This window comes from Anomaloglossus baeobatrachus, chromosome 2 (genome assembly GCF_048569485.1).
Source record: "Anomaloglossus baeobatrachus isolate aAnoBae1 chromosome 2, aAnoBae1.hap1, whole genome shotgun sequence".
Taxonomy (NCBI): Eukaryota; Metazoa; Chordata; class Amphibia; order Anura; family Aromobatidae; genus Anomaloglossus; species Anomaloglossus baeobatrachus.
Window position 1 is genome coordinate 233,362,432 of NC_134354.1, and position 16,354 is coordinate 233,378,785.

At 48.1% G+C, this 16,354-nt stretch overlaps 1 protein-coding gene across 1 annotated transcript in view; it reads right to left on the reverse strand.

The window, feature by feature from the left end:
• CTSE (cathepsin E) overlaps nt 1-16,354 on the reverse strand; it is a 59,377-nt gene that overhangs the window by 39,882 nt on the left and 3,141 nt on the right. The window contains exons 2-5 of the mRNA XM_075335704.1: nt 14,354-14,501; nt 13,951-14,068; nt 10,751-10,869; nt 8,074-8,273 (exon numbers count right to left, since the gene is read on the reverse strand). Coding sequence (XP_075191819.1) covers nt 8,074-8,273; nt 10,751-10,869; nt 13,951-14,068; nt 14,354-14,501 — 585 coding nt within the window. The remainder of the gene's footprint in view (nt 1-8,073; nt 8,274-10,750; nt 10,870-13,950; nt 14,069-14,353; nt 14,502-16,354) is intronic.

The following is a 16,354-nucleotide window of genomic DNA, read 5'->3' on the forward strand; positions in this document are numbered from 1 at the left end:
AGCATTAAGAAGGAGGAAACCCAGCGTTTGGTGATGTCCATGGTTTCCAGACTTAAGGCAGTGATTGCCTCCAAAGGATTCGCAACAAAATATTGGAAATAAAAATATTTTGTTTGGGTTTGGTTTATTTGTCCAATTACTTTTGACCTCCTAAAATGTGGAGTGTTTGTAAAGAAATGTGTACAATTCCTACAATTTCTATCAGATATTTTTGTTCAAACCTTCAAATTAAACGTTACAATCTGCACTTGAATTCTGTTGTAGAGGTTTAATTTCAAATCCAATGTGGTGGCATGCAGAGCCCAACTCGCGAAAATTGTGTCACTGTCCAAATATTTCTGGACCTAACTGTATACTGTGACTGTCACACTGCCCCTAATAAACTACACACTGCCTTCCCTTATAAATTATACCCACCACACCTTCCTCAATTATGAAATATGATTTGCACATTGACCTCACATCATGCTGCCCCCTCCTCACAATGTCCCATGCATGCTGCCCCCTCCTCACAATGTCCCATGCATGCTGCCCCCTCCTCACAATGTCCCATGCATTCTGCCCCCTCCTCCCAATGTCCCATGCATGCTTCCCCCTCCTCACAATGTCCCATGCATGCTGCCCCCTCCTCACAATGTCCTATGCATGCTGCCCCCTCCTCACAATGTCCCATGCATGCTGCCCCCTCCTCCCAATGTCCCATGCATGCTGCCCCTTCCTCACAGTGTCCCATGCATGCTACCCCCTCCTCACAATGTCCCATGCATGCTGCCCCCTCCTCACAATGTCCCATGCATGCTGCCCCCTCCTCACAATATCCCATGCATGCTGCCCCCTCCTCACAATGTCCCATGCATGCTGCCCCCTCCTCACAATGTCCCATGCATTCTGCCCCCTCCTCCCAATGTCCCATGCATGCTGCCCCCTCCTCACAGTGTCCCATGCATGCTGCTCCCTCCTCACAATGTCCCATGCATGCTGCCCCCTCCTCACAGTGTCCCATGCATGCTGCTCCCTCCTCACAATGTCCCATGCATGCTGTCCCCCTCACAATGTCCCATGCATGTTGCCCCTCCTCCCAATGTCCCATGCATGCTGCTCCCTCCTCACAGTTTCCCATGCATGCTTTCCCCTCCTCACAATGTCCCATGCGTGCTGCCCCCTCCTCACAATGTCCCATGCTTGCTGCCCCCTCCTCACAATGTCCCATGCATGCTTCCCCCTCCTCACAATGTCCCATGCATGCTTCCCCGTCCTCACAGTTTCCCATGCATGCTGCCCCCTCCTCACAATGTCCCATGCGTGCTGCCCCCTCCTCACAATGTCCCATGCATGCTGCCCCCTCCTCACAATGTCCCATGCATGCTGCTCCCTCCTCACAGTTTCCCATGCATGCTGTTACCTCCTCACAGTGTCCCATGCATGCTGCCCCTCTCATGAGCTCCTAATGCTGCCTTCCTCTTTTCCATAATGACACCTCCATGCTGCCCCATTCATCATACTAAGACCACCACACTAACGCTTATGCTGAGACACCCCCCCCTACACACACACTACCCCACTCTTGATATTGACTCCCCTACATTGCTCCACTCCATACTGAGCCCATACATGCTGCCCCTTCTCCAAAATGAGCTCCCAATGCTGCCCCCCTCTCATTCTGAGTCCTTACACTGCCCCCCATCGATTTTGTCATTGCACTATCCCTCAACCCTTGTCCTCTGTCTCTAGGATTGGCCCCTCTCTCCCATTCCCCCAGCATCAACCGCTCTCCCCTGCCTTCACCAGCAGCCTCTCCCCCCAGCATCAGCCTCTCTCCCCCCAGCCCCCCCAGCATCAACCTCTCTCCCCCCAGCGTCCCCCAGCTTCAGCCTCTCTCCCCCCAGCCTCCCCCAGCTTCAGCCTCTCTCCCCCAGCTTCCCCCAGCATCAGCCTCTCTCCCCCAGCTTCCCCCAGCATCAGCCTCTCTCCCCCAGCTTCCCCCAGCATCAGCCTCTCTCCCCCAGCTTCCCCCAGCATCAGCCTCTCTGCCCCCCGCATCAGCCTCTCTTCTCCCAGCCTCCCCCAGCATCAGCCTCACTCCTCCCAGCTTTCCCCACCATCAGCCCCCCCAGCATCAGCCTCCCCACTCACAGCCTCTCCCAGTATCAGCCTCCCCCAGCATCAGCCTCTCTCCTCCCATCCTCCCCCAGCATTAGCCTCCCCCAGCATCAGCCTCTCTTCTCCCAGCCTCCCCCAGCATCAGCCTCTCTCCTCCCAGCCTCCCCCAGCATCAGCCTCCCCCTCCCAGCCTCCCCCAGCATCAGCCTCTCTCCTCCCAGCCTCCCCCAGCATCAGCCTCCCTCAGCATCAGCCTCCCTCCTCCCAGCCTCCCCCAGCATCAGCCTCCCCCCTCCCAGCCTCCCCCACAAGAGCCTCCCCCCTCCTAACCTCCCCCAGCATCAGCCTCTCTCCTCCCAGCCTCCCCCAGCATCAGCCTCCCTCAGCATCAGCCTCTCTCCTCCGAGCCTCCCACAGCATCAGCCTCTCCCAGCATCAGCCTCCCTCAACATCAGCCTCTTTCCTCCCAGCCTCCACCAGCATCAGCCTCTCTCCTCCCAGCCTCCCCCAGCATCAGCCTCCCTCAGCATCAGCCTCCCTCCTCCCAGCCTCCCCCAGCATCAGCCTCTCTCCTCCCAGCCTCCCCCCTCCCAGCCTCCCTCAGCATCAGCCTCCCTCCTCCCAGCCTCCCCCAGCATCAGCCTCTCTCCTCCCAGCCTCCCCCAGCATCAGCCTCCCTCCTCCCAAACTCTCCCAGCATCAGCCTCCCTCAGTATCAGCCTCTCTCCTCCCAGCCTCCCCCTCTCTCCTCCCAGCCTCCCCCAGCATCAGCCTCCCTCAGCATCAGCCTCTTTCCTCCCAGCATCAGCCTCCCTCAGCATCAGCCTCCCCCCTCCCAGCCTCCCCCAGCATCAGCCTCCCCCAGCATCAGCCTCTCTCCTCCCAGCCTCCCCCAGCATCAGCCTCCCTCAGCATCAGCCTCTCTTCTCCGAGCCTCCCGCAGCATCAGCCTCTCCCAGCATCAGCCTCCCTCAGCATCAGCCTCTTTCCTCCCAGCCTCCCCCAGCATCAGCCTCCCTCAGCATCAGCCTCCCTCCTCCCCCAGCATCAGCCTCTCTCCTCCCAGCCTCCCCCTCCCAGCCTCTCTCCTCCCAGCCTCCCCCAGCATCAGCCTCCCTCAGCATCAGCCTCCCCCCTCCCAGTCTCCCCCAGCATCAGCCTCCCTCCTCCCAGCCTCCCCCAGCACCAGCCTCTCTCCTCCCAGCCTCTCCCAGCATCAGCCTCCCTCAGCATCAGCCTCTCTCCTCCGAGCCTCCCGCAGCATCAGCCTCTCTCCTCGCAGCCTCTCCCAGCATCAGCCTCTCTCCTCCCAGCCTCCCCCAGCATCAGCCTCCCTCAGCATCAGCCTCCCTCCTCCCAGCCTCCCCCAGCATCAGCCTCTCTCCTCCCAGCCTCCCCCCTCCCAGCCTCCCCCAGCATCAGCCTCCCCCAGCATCAGACTCTCTCCTCCCAGCCTCCCCCAGCATCAGCCTCCCTCAGCATCAGCCTCTCTTCTCCGAGCCTCCCGCAGCATCAGCCTCTCCCAGCATCAGCCTCCCTCAGCATCAGCCTCTTTCCTCCCAGCCTCCCCCAGCATCAGCCTCCCTCAGCATCAGCCTCCCTCCTCCCCCAGCATCAGCCTCTCTCCTCCCAGCCTCCCCCTCCCAGCCTCTCTCCTCCCAGCCTCCCCCAGCATCAGCCTCCCTCAGCATCAGCCTCCCCCCTCCCAGTCTCCCCCAGCATCAGCCTCCCTCCTCCCAGCCTCCCCCAGCACCAGCCTCTCTCCTCCCAGCCTCTCCCAGCATCAGCCTCCCTCAGCATCAGCCTCTCTCCTCCGAGCCTCCCGCAGCATCAGCCTCTCTCCTCGCAGCCTCTCCCAGCATCAGCCTCTCTCCTCCCAGCCTCCCCCAGCATCAGCCTCCCTCAGCATCAGCCTCCCTCCTCCCAGCCTCCCCCAGCATCAGCCTCTCTCCTCCCAGCCTCCCCCCTCCCAGCCTCCCTCAGCATCAGCCTCCCTCCTCCCAGCCTCCCCCAGCATCAGCCTCTCTCCTCCCAGCCTCCCCCAGCATCAGCCTCCCCCAGCATCAGCCTCCCCCAGCACCAGCCTCTCTCCTCCCAGCCTCCCCCAGCATCAGCCTCCCTCAGCATCAGCCTCCCTCCTCCCAGCCTCCCCCAGCATCAGCCTCCCCCAGCATCAGCCTCTCTCCTCCCAGCCTCCCCCTCTCTCCTCCCAGCCTCCCCCAGCATCAGCCTCCCTCAGCATCAGCCTCTCTCCTCCCAGCCTCCCCCAGCATCAGCCTCCCTCAGCATCAGCCTCCCTCCTCCCAGCCTCCCCCAGCATCAGCCTCCCCCAGCATCAGCCTCTCTCCTCCCAGCCTCCCCCAGCATCAGCCTCTCTCCTCCCAGCCTCCCCCAGCATCAGCCTCCCTCAGCATCAGCCACCCTCCTCCCAGCCTCCCCCAGCATCAGCCTCCCCCCATCCCAGCCTTCCGCAACATCAGCCTCTCCCTTCCCAGCCTCCCCCAGCATCAGACTCTCTCCTCCCAGCCTCCCCCAGTATCAGCTTCCCTTCCCCCAAGTTTCCCCCAGTATCAGCCTCTCTCCTCCCACCCCATACGCAGATCTCCAGTCTGCATTAGAGACACCCCCATGCTCCTTATGAATCTTCAGCTCTGCGAGCACTTACCTGCTCCAGGGCCCGCCGTCATCTTTCTGGCTCACGTGAGTATCCTTTTCTGACACCGGCTTCCATCGCGGCGTCCTGCTGTGAGCTCTGCATGTGAAATCCACACAGCATTGGACGCAGCACAGAGGAAGGAGCTGATTGGCGCGCCTGTGACCCCGGAAGTGCAGGCGCCGGCAGTTCCGGGGTCAATCAGCTCTCTGTGCCCGGCCGCCGCAGTTTGTCTGCATTCGCGTCTTAATTGACGCGGATACAAATAAATAAAGGTGCGCCTCCCCCCCTCCCCCCTCCGAAAATACAGCGGATTTAATGAATGTGTAAAAAAAAAATTTTTTTTTTACTGCTAGAAGGTGTTGCCCCCTGCATCCTTACGCCCTAGGCATGGGACCACGGGTGCCTAACGGTAAATACGGCCCTGCAAATATCCTAAAAAACTCTCAGGTAGTGGCTTAATGGTAAAGCTACTGCATACAATGAGTTTACAAGCTTTAGTCTTGTGAAACAGGAGGAGAATATTTAGTTTATGCACTGCAGTGAGAGTAGGAGAAGCTGGCACAAGAACAGTGACTGCTGGGACAGCGGGATGGTTGGGAGCTTTGGTGATTTACTAGTCCAACAGTATTGTGTAGCAGTGTCCTCAGCACCAGTTCACACACCTAGAATTTCTCTAATCCCCCTTTGGGATGTTTAGTTACATTGTGCCTTCTGTGTACAGTGACAGTGGGGTACAAATATTCCTGGTTCAGATACTGTCCAGAAGAAAAACATTCATAGGCCCCCAGACTGCCACTCCATCTCCTGAAGATATCTTACTACTTAAAACAACAGGCCCACAGCTGGATCCCATGATGAGTCCATCCAGACACAGGGAAGGGCATTTATTGAGTGCAGGGCTGTATTTTCACATCTTGCTGTGCCTAAATAAGTGCCCATTTATAAACGCCAATTGTCAAAATTATTTTCTTCTTTTGAGCAGCCATTGGTCCATTGGTCAATTGGTCACTGTCAGGGCTCGTTCCTACAACCATAATTTTGGTCTGAGTGCTATCTGTGAAAAAAACGGACAGCAATCAGACCAATATTATTCAATGGGACAGTGCAGATGGCTGATTTTTTCACTTCCCCCAATTGATGCTGCTTCTCTTATTCTGGAACAGTTTTTCTTGTTCTTCTGTAACGAGGCGAGCAGCTCTGACTGTTTTGTGATTAAAATGGACGTGGAGACTGACATTACACAGGATGGTGCTGCCACCTTGTGGACAAGTACTGAAACTGCTCGAGGGGTGGACGCTGTAAAATCTAATCCCCTCCCTCAGGCACTTGTTGTACAGGAAGTAAAAGTGCGGGAAAAGGACACTGAACTACTTTAGCTGGACCTGAACAGACCTGCCTCGGACTGCCCTCATCGCTAAAGTGTGAGGGATTGCCAGAACTGCTGCAGACGTGATACTGGACTCAAGGGACCTCCAGACCGTCTCCTTCCTCCATACCAAGAGACTGTAAGCTAGTCCTCTGTTGAGAGGGCTGAAGATCTTCCATCTCTCTCCCTTGGAGTCGCCGCTGTTTACCCGGAGACCAGGCCTGCTACGTGGGAGCCCTCCCTCCTTGTGTTTTGGACTGGTAATATAACCCATAGGGCAAGTCAGGGACAGAATTCTTGTTTATCATTGCTGTTTTTTTGTGTTCTGTGCCGGGTGTCCGAAGTTAGAGACACGGATAGCAAACTCTGGTTATGTGTGCTGCTAAGCCAGCTGCATGTGTCATTGAGATGTTTACCAGTAACGAAATGTACCCTTGCATAAAATCTGAGCGTGGGGATTTTGTTGGCACAGATTATGGGAACTCAGCCGCGGTCTTACCCGCGGCCACTTCACTTCTGTTCCCCACCATTCCAAAGTTGTGTCACCCATTAATAAAGGTGGATGATTCTTTATTTTTTTCGGGGTTTTTTGGGTATACTGATGTATGTCAGTCAGATGGAGGCTAAAGGAACAGTGATTTAGTCCGTTACTGAAATAATGCCCAAAAGTACATAAGTTATAATCTTTCCCAGCCTACACAATAAATATTAACCAAAAATGTGACGTGAATATGTGACGCCCTGGCAAAACCAGGTAGTCACAGAAGTTGTACAAATCACTCATTTACAATACTCCATCCTCCTTGGCAGTCCAACACAAAACCCACACCCAGGTGCACCACACAGCTAGTAAAGCCTAGTCACCCCCCATGGCAATAGGGACACACCAGTGGGCGGGACCAGGTGGATGGGAGTGCTCACCCAGGGGTCCTGAGGTGTCGGGGAGGGAATAAGTAAGTTGAAGTTAAAGTGGGAGTTGAGTTCTGACAGCTGAAGAGAGAGGAGTGTGGAGAGACAGCGGAGTCAGAGGTAGGGGTCCCTGGACTGCCAGACTAGGTGGCAGACGGCAAGCAGGACCACAGGTGACGGAGATACGGTCACGGGAGACCTAAAGTGGTCTGGGGCAGGGTTGTAGCCCGCCGGTGCCGACAGCGTGAATCCGGTCCGGAGGCCATGCACAGTCGGGGTGCCTGGAAGAGGAAGGTTGCAAGCCCCTTGTTAATTAACCAGCCAGGGGCAAGGTTTCAGGCCTTGTTCCACCGTAAGCCCAGAGAGCAAAACAGAAGCCCAACGCGGGGGATAGGGTGTCCGTAAGAACCAACAGAGATCCCAATTGTCAGATTTTGTGGGCCACAGCTCCCAACATACACCGTAACGGGAGTGGACTTCCCCGTTCCAAGCAGAGTTGTCCCATTGAAGACACAAACACTGAGTGCAGGAGGAAGGGACCCCTGTTTGCTACACCCGGGTGTGGGACCAAATACACCCGCCAGAGGCGACCGGTCACTGGCAATTTGGTTTACCACTGGACTTTGTGTGCAATTCTTTGAACTGTGAGTTCACCATCCATCCCCGGTCCAACCCTTCACGTCATCCTCAGCATTCATTGCTCCCGTACTCCTCCGGGCCCCGGGACTACAATTCCCCTACCCGTGGAGGAGATTCTATCCACCTGCCCTGCTCCATCAGCCCCGGGCATCCCATCACTAGGCAGCGGCGGTGCTACCAACTCTCACCACAACCCACGGGTGGCGTCACTGACAAAAACTCTCTCCCCTGTAAATACCCCCCTTTTCTACGGTTATGAGGATTGACTGCTGTACGAGCCTGGGTCCGGCTACCACTCGAGCCGCAGTAACGAACCCGGATCCGAGCAGCCCCTGCAGCGACCCGGCTCCCGTCCGCAACAAATAGGACCACAATAATGTCCTCCTAGAGCTGCTGCTGGTACCTGCTCATGTAGACACCGAATACTGGCTGCTCCACTTCATTCTGCGCAATCATATTGTCAAACACCGGTGTGCAACCATCCACCGCAAGGGAAGGGTACGCCAGACCCAAAATTCCATCAAAATTTGCATCTTCGAAAGTGCTTCCAGGCTCCGACACACTTTCTGCAAAAATCTGATTCTGCACAGTTATTCCCTGAACCTGAAAGATAAAAGATATAGATTAGATGTGGAAGAAACAGGTGGCCAGTATGTAAACACTATACATAGTGACAATAGCTAAATCATAGAGGTGTAAATAGGGTAGACGTTGGATTGGTATGGTCATTAAACAATGGGGTGGTCCATATTGTATGGTATCTATTTTGGTAAAACTAGTTTTTCTTCCTTCATGTGTCATAACTATAGGTTTAATGTTGTTTACATTTGACATTCCCATGTGGTATATGGCTTCTATCTAGTATATGTCACTTGTCACTTTCATTGCACATGCAACCTATACCATAGGAAAGAGAGCAATGTTTATTGTGTATAGTTTTTTTTTTGTCTAACTGAACGTTTTAGGAAATATACTCTTAGTATTTATATTTTGAGTTGGTCCTTCTAGGAGATGTATAAATCATCTGATGACCCTGCCCATTTAGATCGTTGGGAATTATCGCTTTAGCATTTGTATTCATTTGGCGTATAGCAAATGTGTTGTCTATATTCAAAAAGGGGACAAAATCTGAGCCTGGTATTTATAGGCCGGTAAGTTTAACCTCTACTGTGGGTAAAATCCTTGAGGGTTTCTTTCCTAAGAGATACCATCTTGGAGTATCTCAAGATGAATAACCTCATAACCTAGTATCAACATGGGTTTATGAGGAATCAGTCCTGTCAAACTAATTTGATCAGCTTCTATGAGGAGGTAAGTTCCAGACTGGACCTGGGAAGTGCAGTCTATATTGTCTATATGGATTTTTCAAAGACGTTTGATACAGTGCCATACAAAAGGTTGATACATAAAATGAGATTAATGGGAATAGGGCAAAATATGTGTAGCTGAGTTAAGAACTGGCTCAATGATAGGAAACAAAGGGTAGTTATTAATGGAACACACTTGGACTGAGTCACAGTTAACAGTGGGGTACCACAAGGATCGACCAAACAAATTTTCAACCAAAATCAATTAATAACCAGAAGGAGAAGTTTCAGTGGTCAATCAAAAGGAAAGATAGTACCACCACACCATGGTTATAATAAATGGATATACAGCTGATTCAAGGGTTGATATACCACCAATTCACACAAAAACGAATCAGAGAACAAGTTGTAAAAGGTAAATCTTTATTGAAGCCAAAGTAAAATTAAATAGAAAGCAAGTGGTGTAATTACAAGACAGTGCACAAGGTGGCGTACCTGAGCAGTGAAGGAAAAATCATAGTGTCTGGTTGATGAACAATGAAGCTCAATACAGCCTCAGGGAAAATACCCAACACACAGAAATCAGTCAGAGTATACAACCCCTGACGAAGGCTAGTGCCGAAACGTGCGTAGGCGGGACCTGGCGTCATCTCAGCGGTGAGTAAAGTGATCTCTGTTTTCATACTTCTCTTTATATACATGTCACTCTGGGTTTTTCCACCCACCACGGGGTTGTATACTCTGACTGATTTCTGTGTGTTGGGTATTTTCTCTGAGGCTGTATTGAGCTTTATTGTTTATCAACCGGACACTATGATTTTTCCTTCACCGCTCAGGTACGCCACCTTGTGCACTGTCTTCTAATTACACCCCTTGCTTTCTATTTAATTTTACTTTGGCTTCAATAAAGATTTACCTTTTACAACTTGTTCTCTGATTCGTTTTTGTGTGAATTGGTGGTATACCACAAGGATCGGTATTGGGCCATCTTCTTTTTAACATATTTATTAATGACCTTGTAGGGTGCATTGAAAGGAGAATTTCAATATATTGAGATGATACTAAACTATGCAAAGTAATTAATACAGATTGAGATAATTTAATGTTGCAGAGGGATATGGGTAGGCAGGAGGCTCGGGCTTTGAAATGGCAATTGAAGTTTAATGTGGATAAATGTAAGGTCATGCACTTGGGTAGAGGAAATACAGTGTATAACTATGTACTCAATTATAAAACACTGGGTAAAACTGTCACAGAAAAGAATTGAGTGTATGAGTGGACGGAAAATTCAAATTTAGTGAACAATGTCGGGCAGCTGCTGTCAAGGCTAATAAAATAATGAGATGCATTAAAAGACGCATATATGCTCATGAGAAGAACATAGTTTTACTCCTATACAAGTCACTGGTGCGACCACACTTGGACTATGAAGTACAATTTTGGTCTCCGGTATGGGATGGCATGGCAAAAAAATCTCCTGATTGACCTGGTTTACAGGGGATAGTACATAATATTAAGATAATATTTCTGTTTTAAGGGAATATACAGGAGGTTAAAAAAGTGTCTTCTTTTCTAGAAATATCGCCACCATTGTCCATGACCTGGTACTGTAGCTCATTCCAATTCAACTAATTGGGCTTGAACTGCAGTACCTGTCACAGCCATAGGCAAGGTTGGTGCAGATTATTTTAATTTTCCTGAACATCCTCTTTAAGTACTCAGAAGTATCAAAGTGTTCAAGATTCCAGAAATGTATACTTTTGAGATACTTACAGTAACTTGATCAACTCCTAATATTCCTGTTAAGTTGCCAGTTCCATACTGGATAAAGAAAGGTTGACCATCTGTTTTATAGGTGGAAGACTGACTTGGCTTGAACCTGGAGTGTTCAACTGTGTAAAAAGTATAGATTTTTTTTTTTTTTAATTATTGCTTTTTCAAAGTTATTGTTTTTGTTAACAATGCCTATAATGCAATAACTATATGGTTAAAAGAACTTAAAGGCTAAGGATGCATGTGCTCTGAAAGGGGAGAGGCAATGCTTAAAGATGTCCTATCACTTGCTCGAAAAAATGTAGCTAAACATCTAAAATTCCTGAGCTTACTTGATTCTATTGATCCTTCCATTTTGCTCTGTTTCGCTTCATTGCACAGATATCTATACTTATTGGTTTTGGAGCGTAGTATGTGAAATTTCTGCTTGCAGGTGTACTGGGCACTTCTCAGAGTCTTTTCTGTGGACGTGCACTTTCACACTTCCCTCCCAGATGCCATTCACAGCTCGCTGCCAAACTGTGATTGGCAACATCTAGGAGAAAGGGGAGAAAGTAATCCCCCACCTCTCACAAAAGGCTCTGAAAAGATGCCCTGTTGGACTGCAAGCAGAAATTTCTCATATTTTGCACCAAAATCAACAAATGTGACTACCTCTGCAATAGAGTCAAGCAGTGCTAAATAGAAAAGAGTGGCAGAATCAGAGGCGCTCAGGGATTTTTATTAGATATTTGACTCAATTTTTAGCAAGTAATGGGTCATTTTTTACTCCTATGGGAAAAAGGATCAAAATCATCAGATAGAGTGGAAAGGTGCCCATTATCATGTCTGTTCTAGCTGAAATTAATGGATTCAGCTGACTTTGCTCTAGTGTGCATAGGTACCTTTTGTGATCAAATATGGGGCGCAATTCCACAGGTAGCCTATAGACCTCATCCAAGAATTATGAATCAGTGTTAGATAGATCCATTAATAGCATTCATAAACTGCATTGGGTTTATATTGTATCTCAATATGCCTCTACTTTCTATTTTACACCATTGCATTATTTGATCTATGCTTTTTTGATTAGAAGTACTACTTCTATCTGCTATGGAGGAATTATAATTTGGAACTCATTAGTGGCTAAATAGGATAATTCCTCTGAAATTTCTATCCTTGTATTTTAGGCACATGTGTAGTCAAACAGTCATGGTTGAAAGTTTTGGCGCCCTTGAAATTGTTCCAGAAAATGAAGTATTTCTCCCAGAAAATTATATAATTACATGTAGTCAAAAGGAAAGAAAGCTAGGCACTGCAAGCCCAGGTGTGTACTCACTGATCTGTGGTTTTCACGTGGAACACGGACCTCCAGCCGAACTCCGTGGTACTCTGCCAGAAGATGAGGATCCAAAAAGAGCTTCAAAAAAGAAGGAATGGCGGCAACCCACTGGTAGATATGAAATGGCAAATTTATTGCACAAACTGCGGCATAGTTACAGCAAACACGGGGAGGGGGGAGTGCAGGAGCGCCGAATGAACGGCGCTCCTGCACTCCCCACCTCCCCGTGTTTGCTGTAACTATGCCGCAGTTTGTGCAATGAATTTGCCATTTTATATCTACCAGTGGGTTGCCGCCATTCCTTCTTTTTTGAAGCTCATTATATAATTACATGTTTTGTCATATGCACGTTTATTTCCTTTGTGTGTATTGGAAGAACATAAAAAATTGAAAATAAAAAAAAAGTCAAATTGGACATAATTTAACACAAAACTTCAAAAATGAGCAGGACAAAATTCTTGGCACCCTCAACTTAATATTTGGTTTCACACTCTTTGAAATAAATAACTGCAATCAGTCATTTCCCATAGCCATCAACAAGCTTCTTACATCTCTCAACTGGAATATTGGACCACTCTTCTTTTGCAAACTGCTCCAGGTCTCTCAAATTTGAAGGATCCTTCTCTTTACAGCAATTTTAAGATCTCTCTACAGATGATCAATGGGATTTAGATCTGGACTCATTGCTGCCACTTCAGAACTCTCCAGTGTTTTGTTTCCATCCGTTTCTGGGGGCTTCTTGAAGTATGTTTATTGTTCTACTGGAAGACCCATGACCTAGGACACAAACACAGCTGTCTAACACAGGGCACTACATTATGACCCCAAATCCTTTTGTAATCTTCAGATTTCATGATGCCTTACACAGAGTCAAGGCACCCCTGCCGTGCCAGAGGCAGCAAAACAACCACAAAACATCTGTGAAAATCCAACATATTTAAGTGTAGGTAATTTATTTTTTACTTTGTAGGCCTCAGTTCATATTCTGTAAACAATAGAATGATGTGCTTTACCAAAAAGCTCTACCTTCGTCTCATCTGTCTACAAGATGCTTTTCCAGAAGGATTTTGACTTACTCAGGATTATTATGTCAAACTGCAGTCTAGCTTGTTTATGTCTCTGTTTCAGCAGTGGGGTCCTCCTGGGTCTCCTGCCATAGCGATTAATTTCATCCAAATGTTGGCAGATAGTTAGTGCTGACATTGATGCACCCTGAGACTGCAAGACAGTTTGAATTCCTTTGGAGCTTGATTGGGGCTGCTTATCCCCCATCCGGAGTATCCTGCATTGCAACCTTTCATCAATTTTTCTCTGCCGTCCATGTCATGGGTTGTAAAGTTCTTGATAATGTTGTGCACTGTGGACAAAGGAACATCAAGATCTCTAAAGATGGACTTGTGACCTTGAGATTGTTGATATTTTTCAACAATTCTCAATTGGTTCTAAAATCTTCAGACAGTTCTCTTCTCCTTTTTCTGTTCTCTATAGCAATGTGTCACACAGAGACATCCAATGCAAAGATTGAGTTAACTTCACCCCTTTTTATCTGGTTTCAGGTGTGATTTTCATATTGCCCACACCTGTTAATTGCCACAGGTGAGTTTGAACAAGCATCACATGCTTGAAACAAAATTGTTTAGCCATAAGTTTGGAAAGGTGCAAAAAATTTGGTCCAGCCCATTTTGTTTTTTTTTGTGTGAAATGATGTCCAATTTGCCTATTTTTGTGCTGTTCCAATACAAAGGAATACATGTGTATGACAAAACATGTGTTATTGCAATAATTTCTGGGAGAAAACTTCATTTTCTTGAACAATTCCAAGTGGACCAACACTTTTGGCCATGACTGTATGTAATATTAGGTTGATATGCATTCTTACGGCATGCTTGACTTGTGCAGTATACAGATGGAACCCACAAGTTGGAGGAGCCAGTATCAAAGATCACAGTGAACACCTGAGGAGGTGATCCAATAGAAATCTGTCCAAAATATTCCACCTGAGAAAAAGAGAGAAATCAGAGTTTCTATTTAGCTGGAACACATCTTTGTTACATTGGTATTTTACAGATATTCCTTATATGACTTAATTGATCCAGTTTTTTATTGTAAGATTCACTCAGATGAAACAGTACTTGGTGGGGATTTTCCCATTTGTACAATTTTTTTTTTCATTTTCAAAAATTTAAATATGACAGAATATACACAGTATGGTGCATACACAACAATAACATTGCCCTTTTTCTATTCAATACTATATTGAAAGAAAGGCGGAGGATACATACATCAAAGTAATTATAAAGGGGCTCAGTGGCAGTCTCTGGGTTATTGCACGATTGCAGTAGCTCAAATTCCCGGCGTGACCATACATCAGAGAGGCGCCCCTTTTCCCTGAGAGTTTTTCTCAATGACTTCTGCCGCTTTAGAGGTATTCTATTGTGGAGAATAAATATGTTAAAACACTGGTAGTATGTCATCTTTACTATACATTGGGGATACCCATACAAGGGACAAATTAAGGCAACATTCACACATCACTTTCCATTTTTGCAACTATCAAAAACTGACCATTTTTCTCCCATGTCATCCATTTTGCTTCCATTTTGGATGCATGTTACATCTAGTTGTTTTCTTATCCTTCGTTAAAAACTGAAGCAGACTTAACTTATTTTATTCATTGACAACAAGCAATGGATCATTTAAAAACAGATGAAATTGATGGAAAATTGGTATAAAATCGATGTCTTGTGTACTTCATTTATTTTGTATGGATTGCAATAGACATTAATGGCCGAATCTGACCTGAAAAACGGACATTCCATGATGTCACTCATGGGTCAGTTTTTCTCATGGATGTCTAACTTGATCAATGAAGCTGTATGGGTTCATGTGTTGTCTGTCTAGGAAACACCCACTTCATAGTCAATATATGGAACGCATCAGCCTGACTGACCATGGGTCTCCAGAACCCAATGATATAGCTTTATAGACACATATGAGGCTGTAAGTTTTGGTCAGGAGACCAGCGGTAAGTATGGGCATTATGGTCCATATATAGACTGTGAGATACGTTCATGTGAATCCGGCCTTAAAGGGGTTTTCCCACAAACAAAATTAATTTCAAAGTTCATTTTAATTAATAGATCTTAGAATAATAATAATTTATACAATTGGATAGGTTTAAAGGGAACCTGTCAGGTCCCATATGCGTTCTAACCTACAAGCAAGGTGATGTGTGGCCTAGAAACCCCTTCCTACCCATACCTGTGTTGTAATATTGTGTAATATGAGTTTATAAAAAAAGTTTTACAACTTACATATTCCCTATGTAAATAAACAGAGGGTGAAGTCTCCCGGGCGTCGCTTCCCCCCGTGGGCGTTTGCATGCTTTCCGTGGTATCACGACCCTGTGGGCGTGATACCATTTACATGAGTGATGTCACCGTCAGCTCCTGGAGATCCCGCGCATGCGCACATCTCATTCGCGCAGCCTTCTTATCCGGATGTTTACTTGCTGGCTTTAGACGCGCTCTGTGCATGGTGGGGACCGCAGAAGTCTTTTGATCATGCGCAGTGCACTTGTGAAACCGACAAGCAAACACCCGAATAAGAAGGCAAGTGCGCACGCGCGGGATCTCCATCACCCTGCTTGTAGGTTAGAGTACATAAGGGACCTGACAGGTTCCCTTTAAATAAATGTTCCTGTGCTGAGGTAATCTTATATTTGTGTCCCTGCTGTGTACTGTGTAATGGCCGAGTCTGACTGTATAGAGACATGGTGTGATCATACCTCAGGTTCTAGGCCGTGGAGGAAACAAAAGTGAGTATACAGATAGCACAACATGAGATCGTATCTGATTCCTTTTATGAGGTAAATCATTTCCTTGCCTGTTTTAAAAAAAAATATTTTACCTCATAGAAAGAATAATTTGCGATCCCAAGCTGTAATGTTTGCATACTTTATTACTTCCTCCCTGGCCCAGGAGCTGTGTTATGATCAGATGATAGTCCTGTGTAATGGATCTATCTGTGCCGCCCCAGCGCAGACCGGGGTGTTCGGATCCGGGGTGGTTGTGGCTCGAGGGGTCCGGACCCGGGCTCGGCAAACACGCCGATCCTTGAAAAGGGGATATTTACAGGGTAGAAGTTTGTGACGCCACCTGCGGGTTGCGGTAATGAGAGTACCGCCGCTGCTGGAAGGAGTACCGGGGCAGATGGTGTGGAGCAGCAAGGTGTCAGTCCCTCCGCAGGTAGGGAAGGCCCTGGCCTCTGGGGTATTGGTTGGT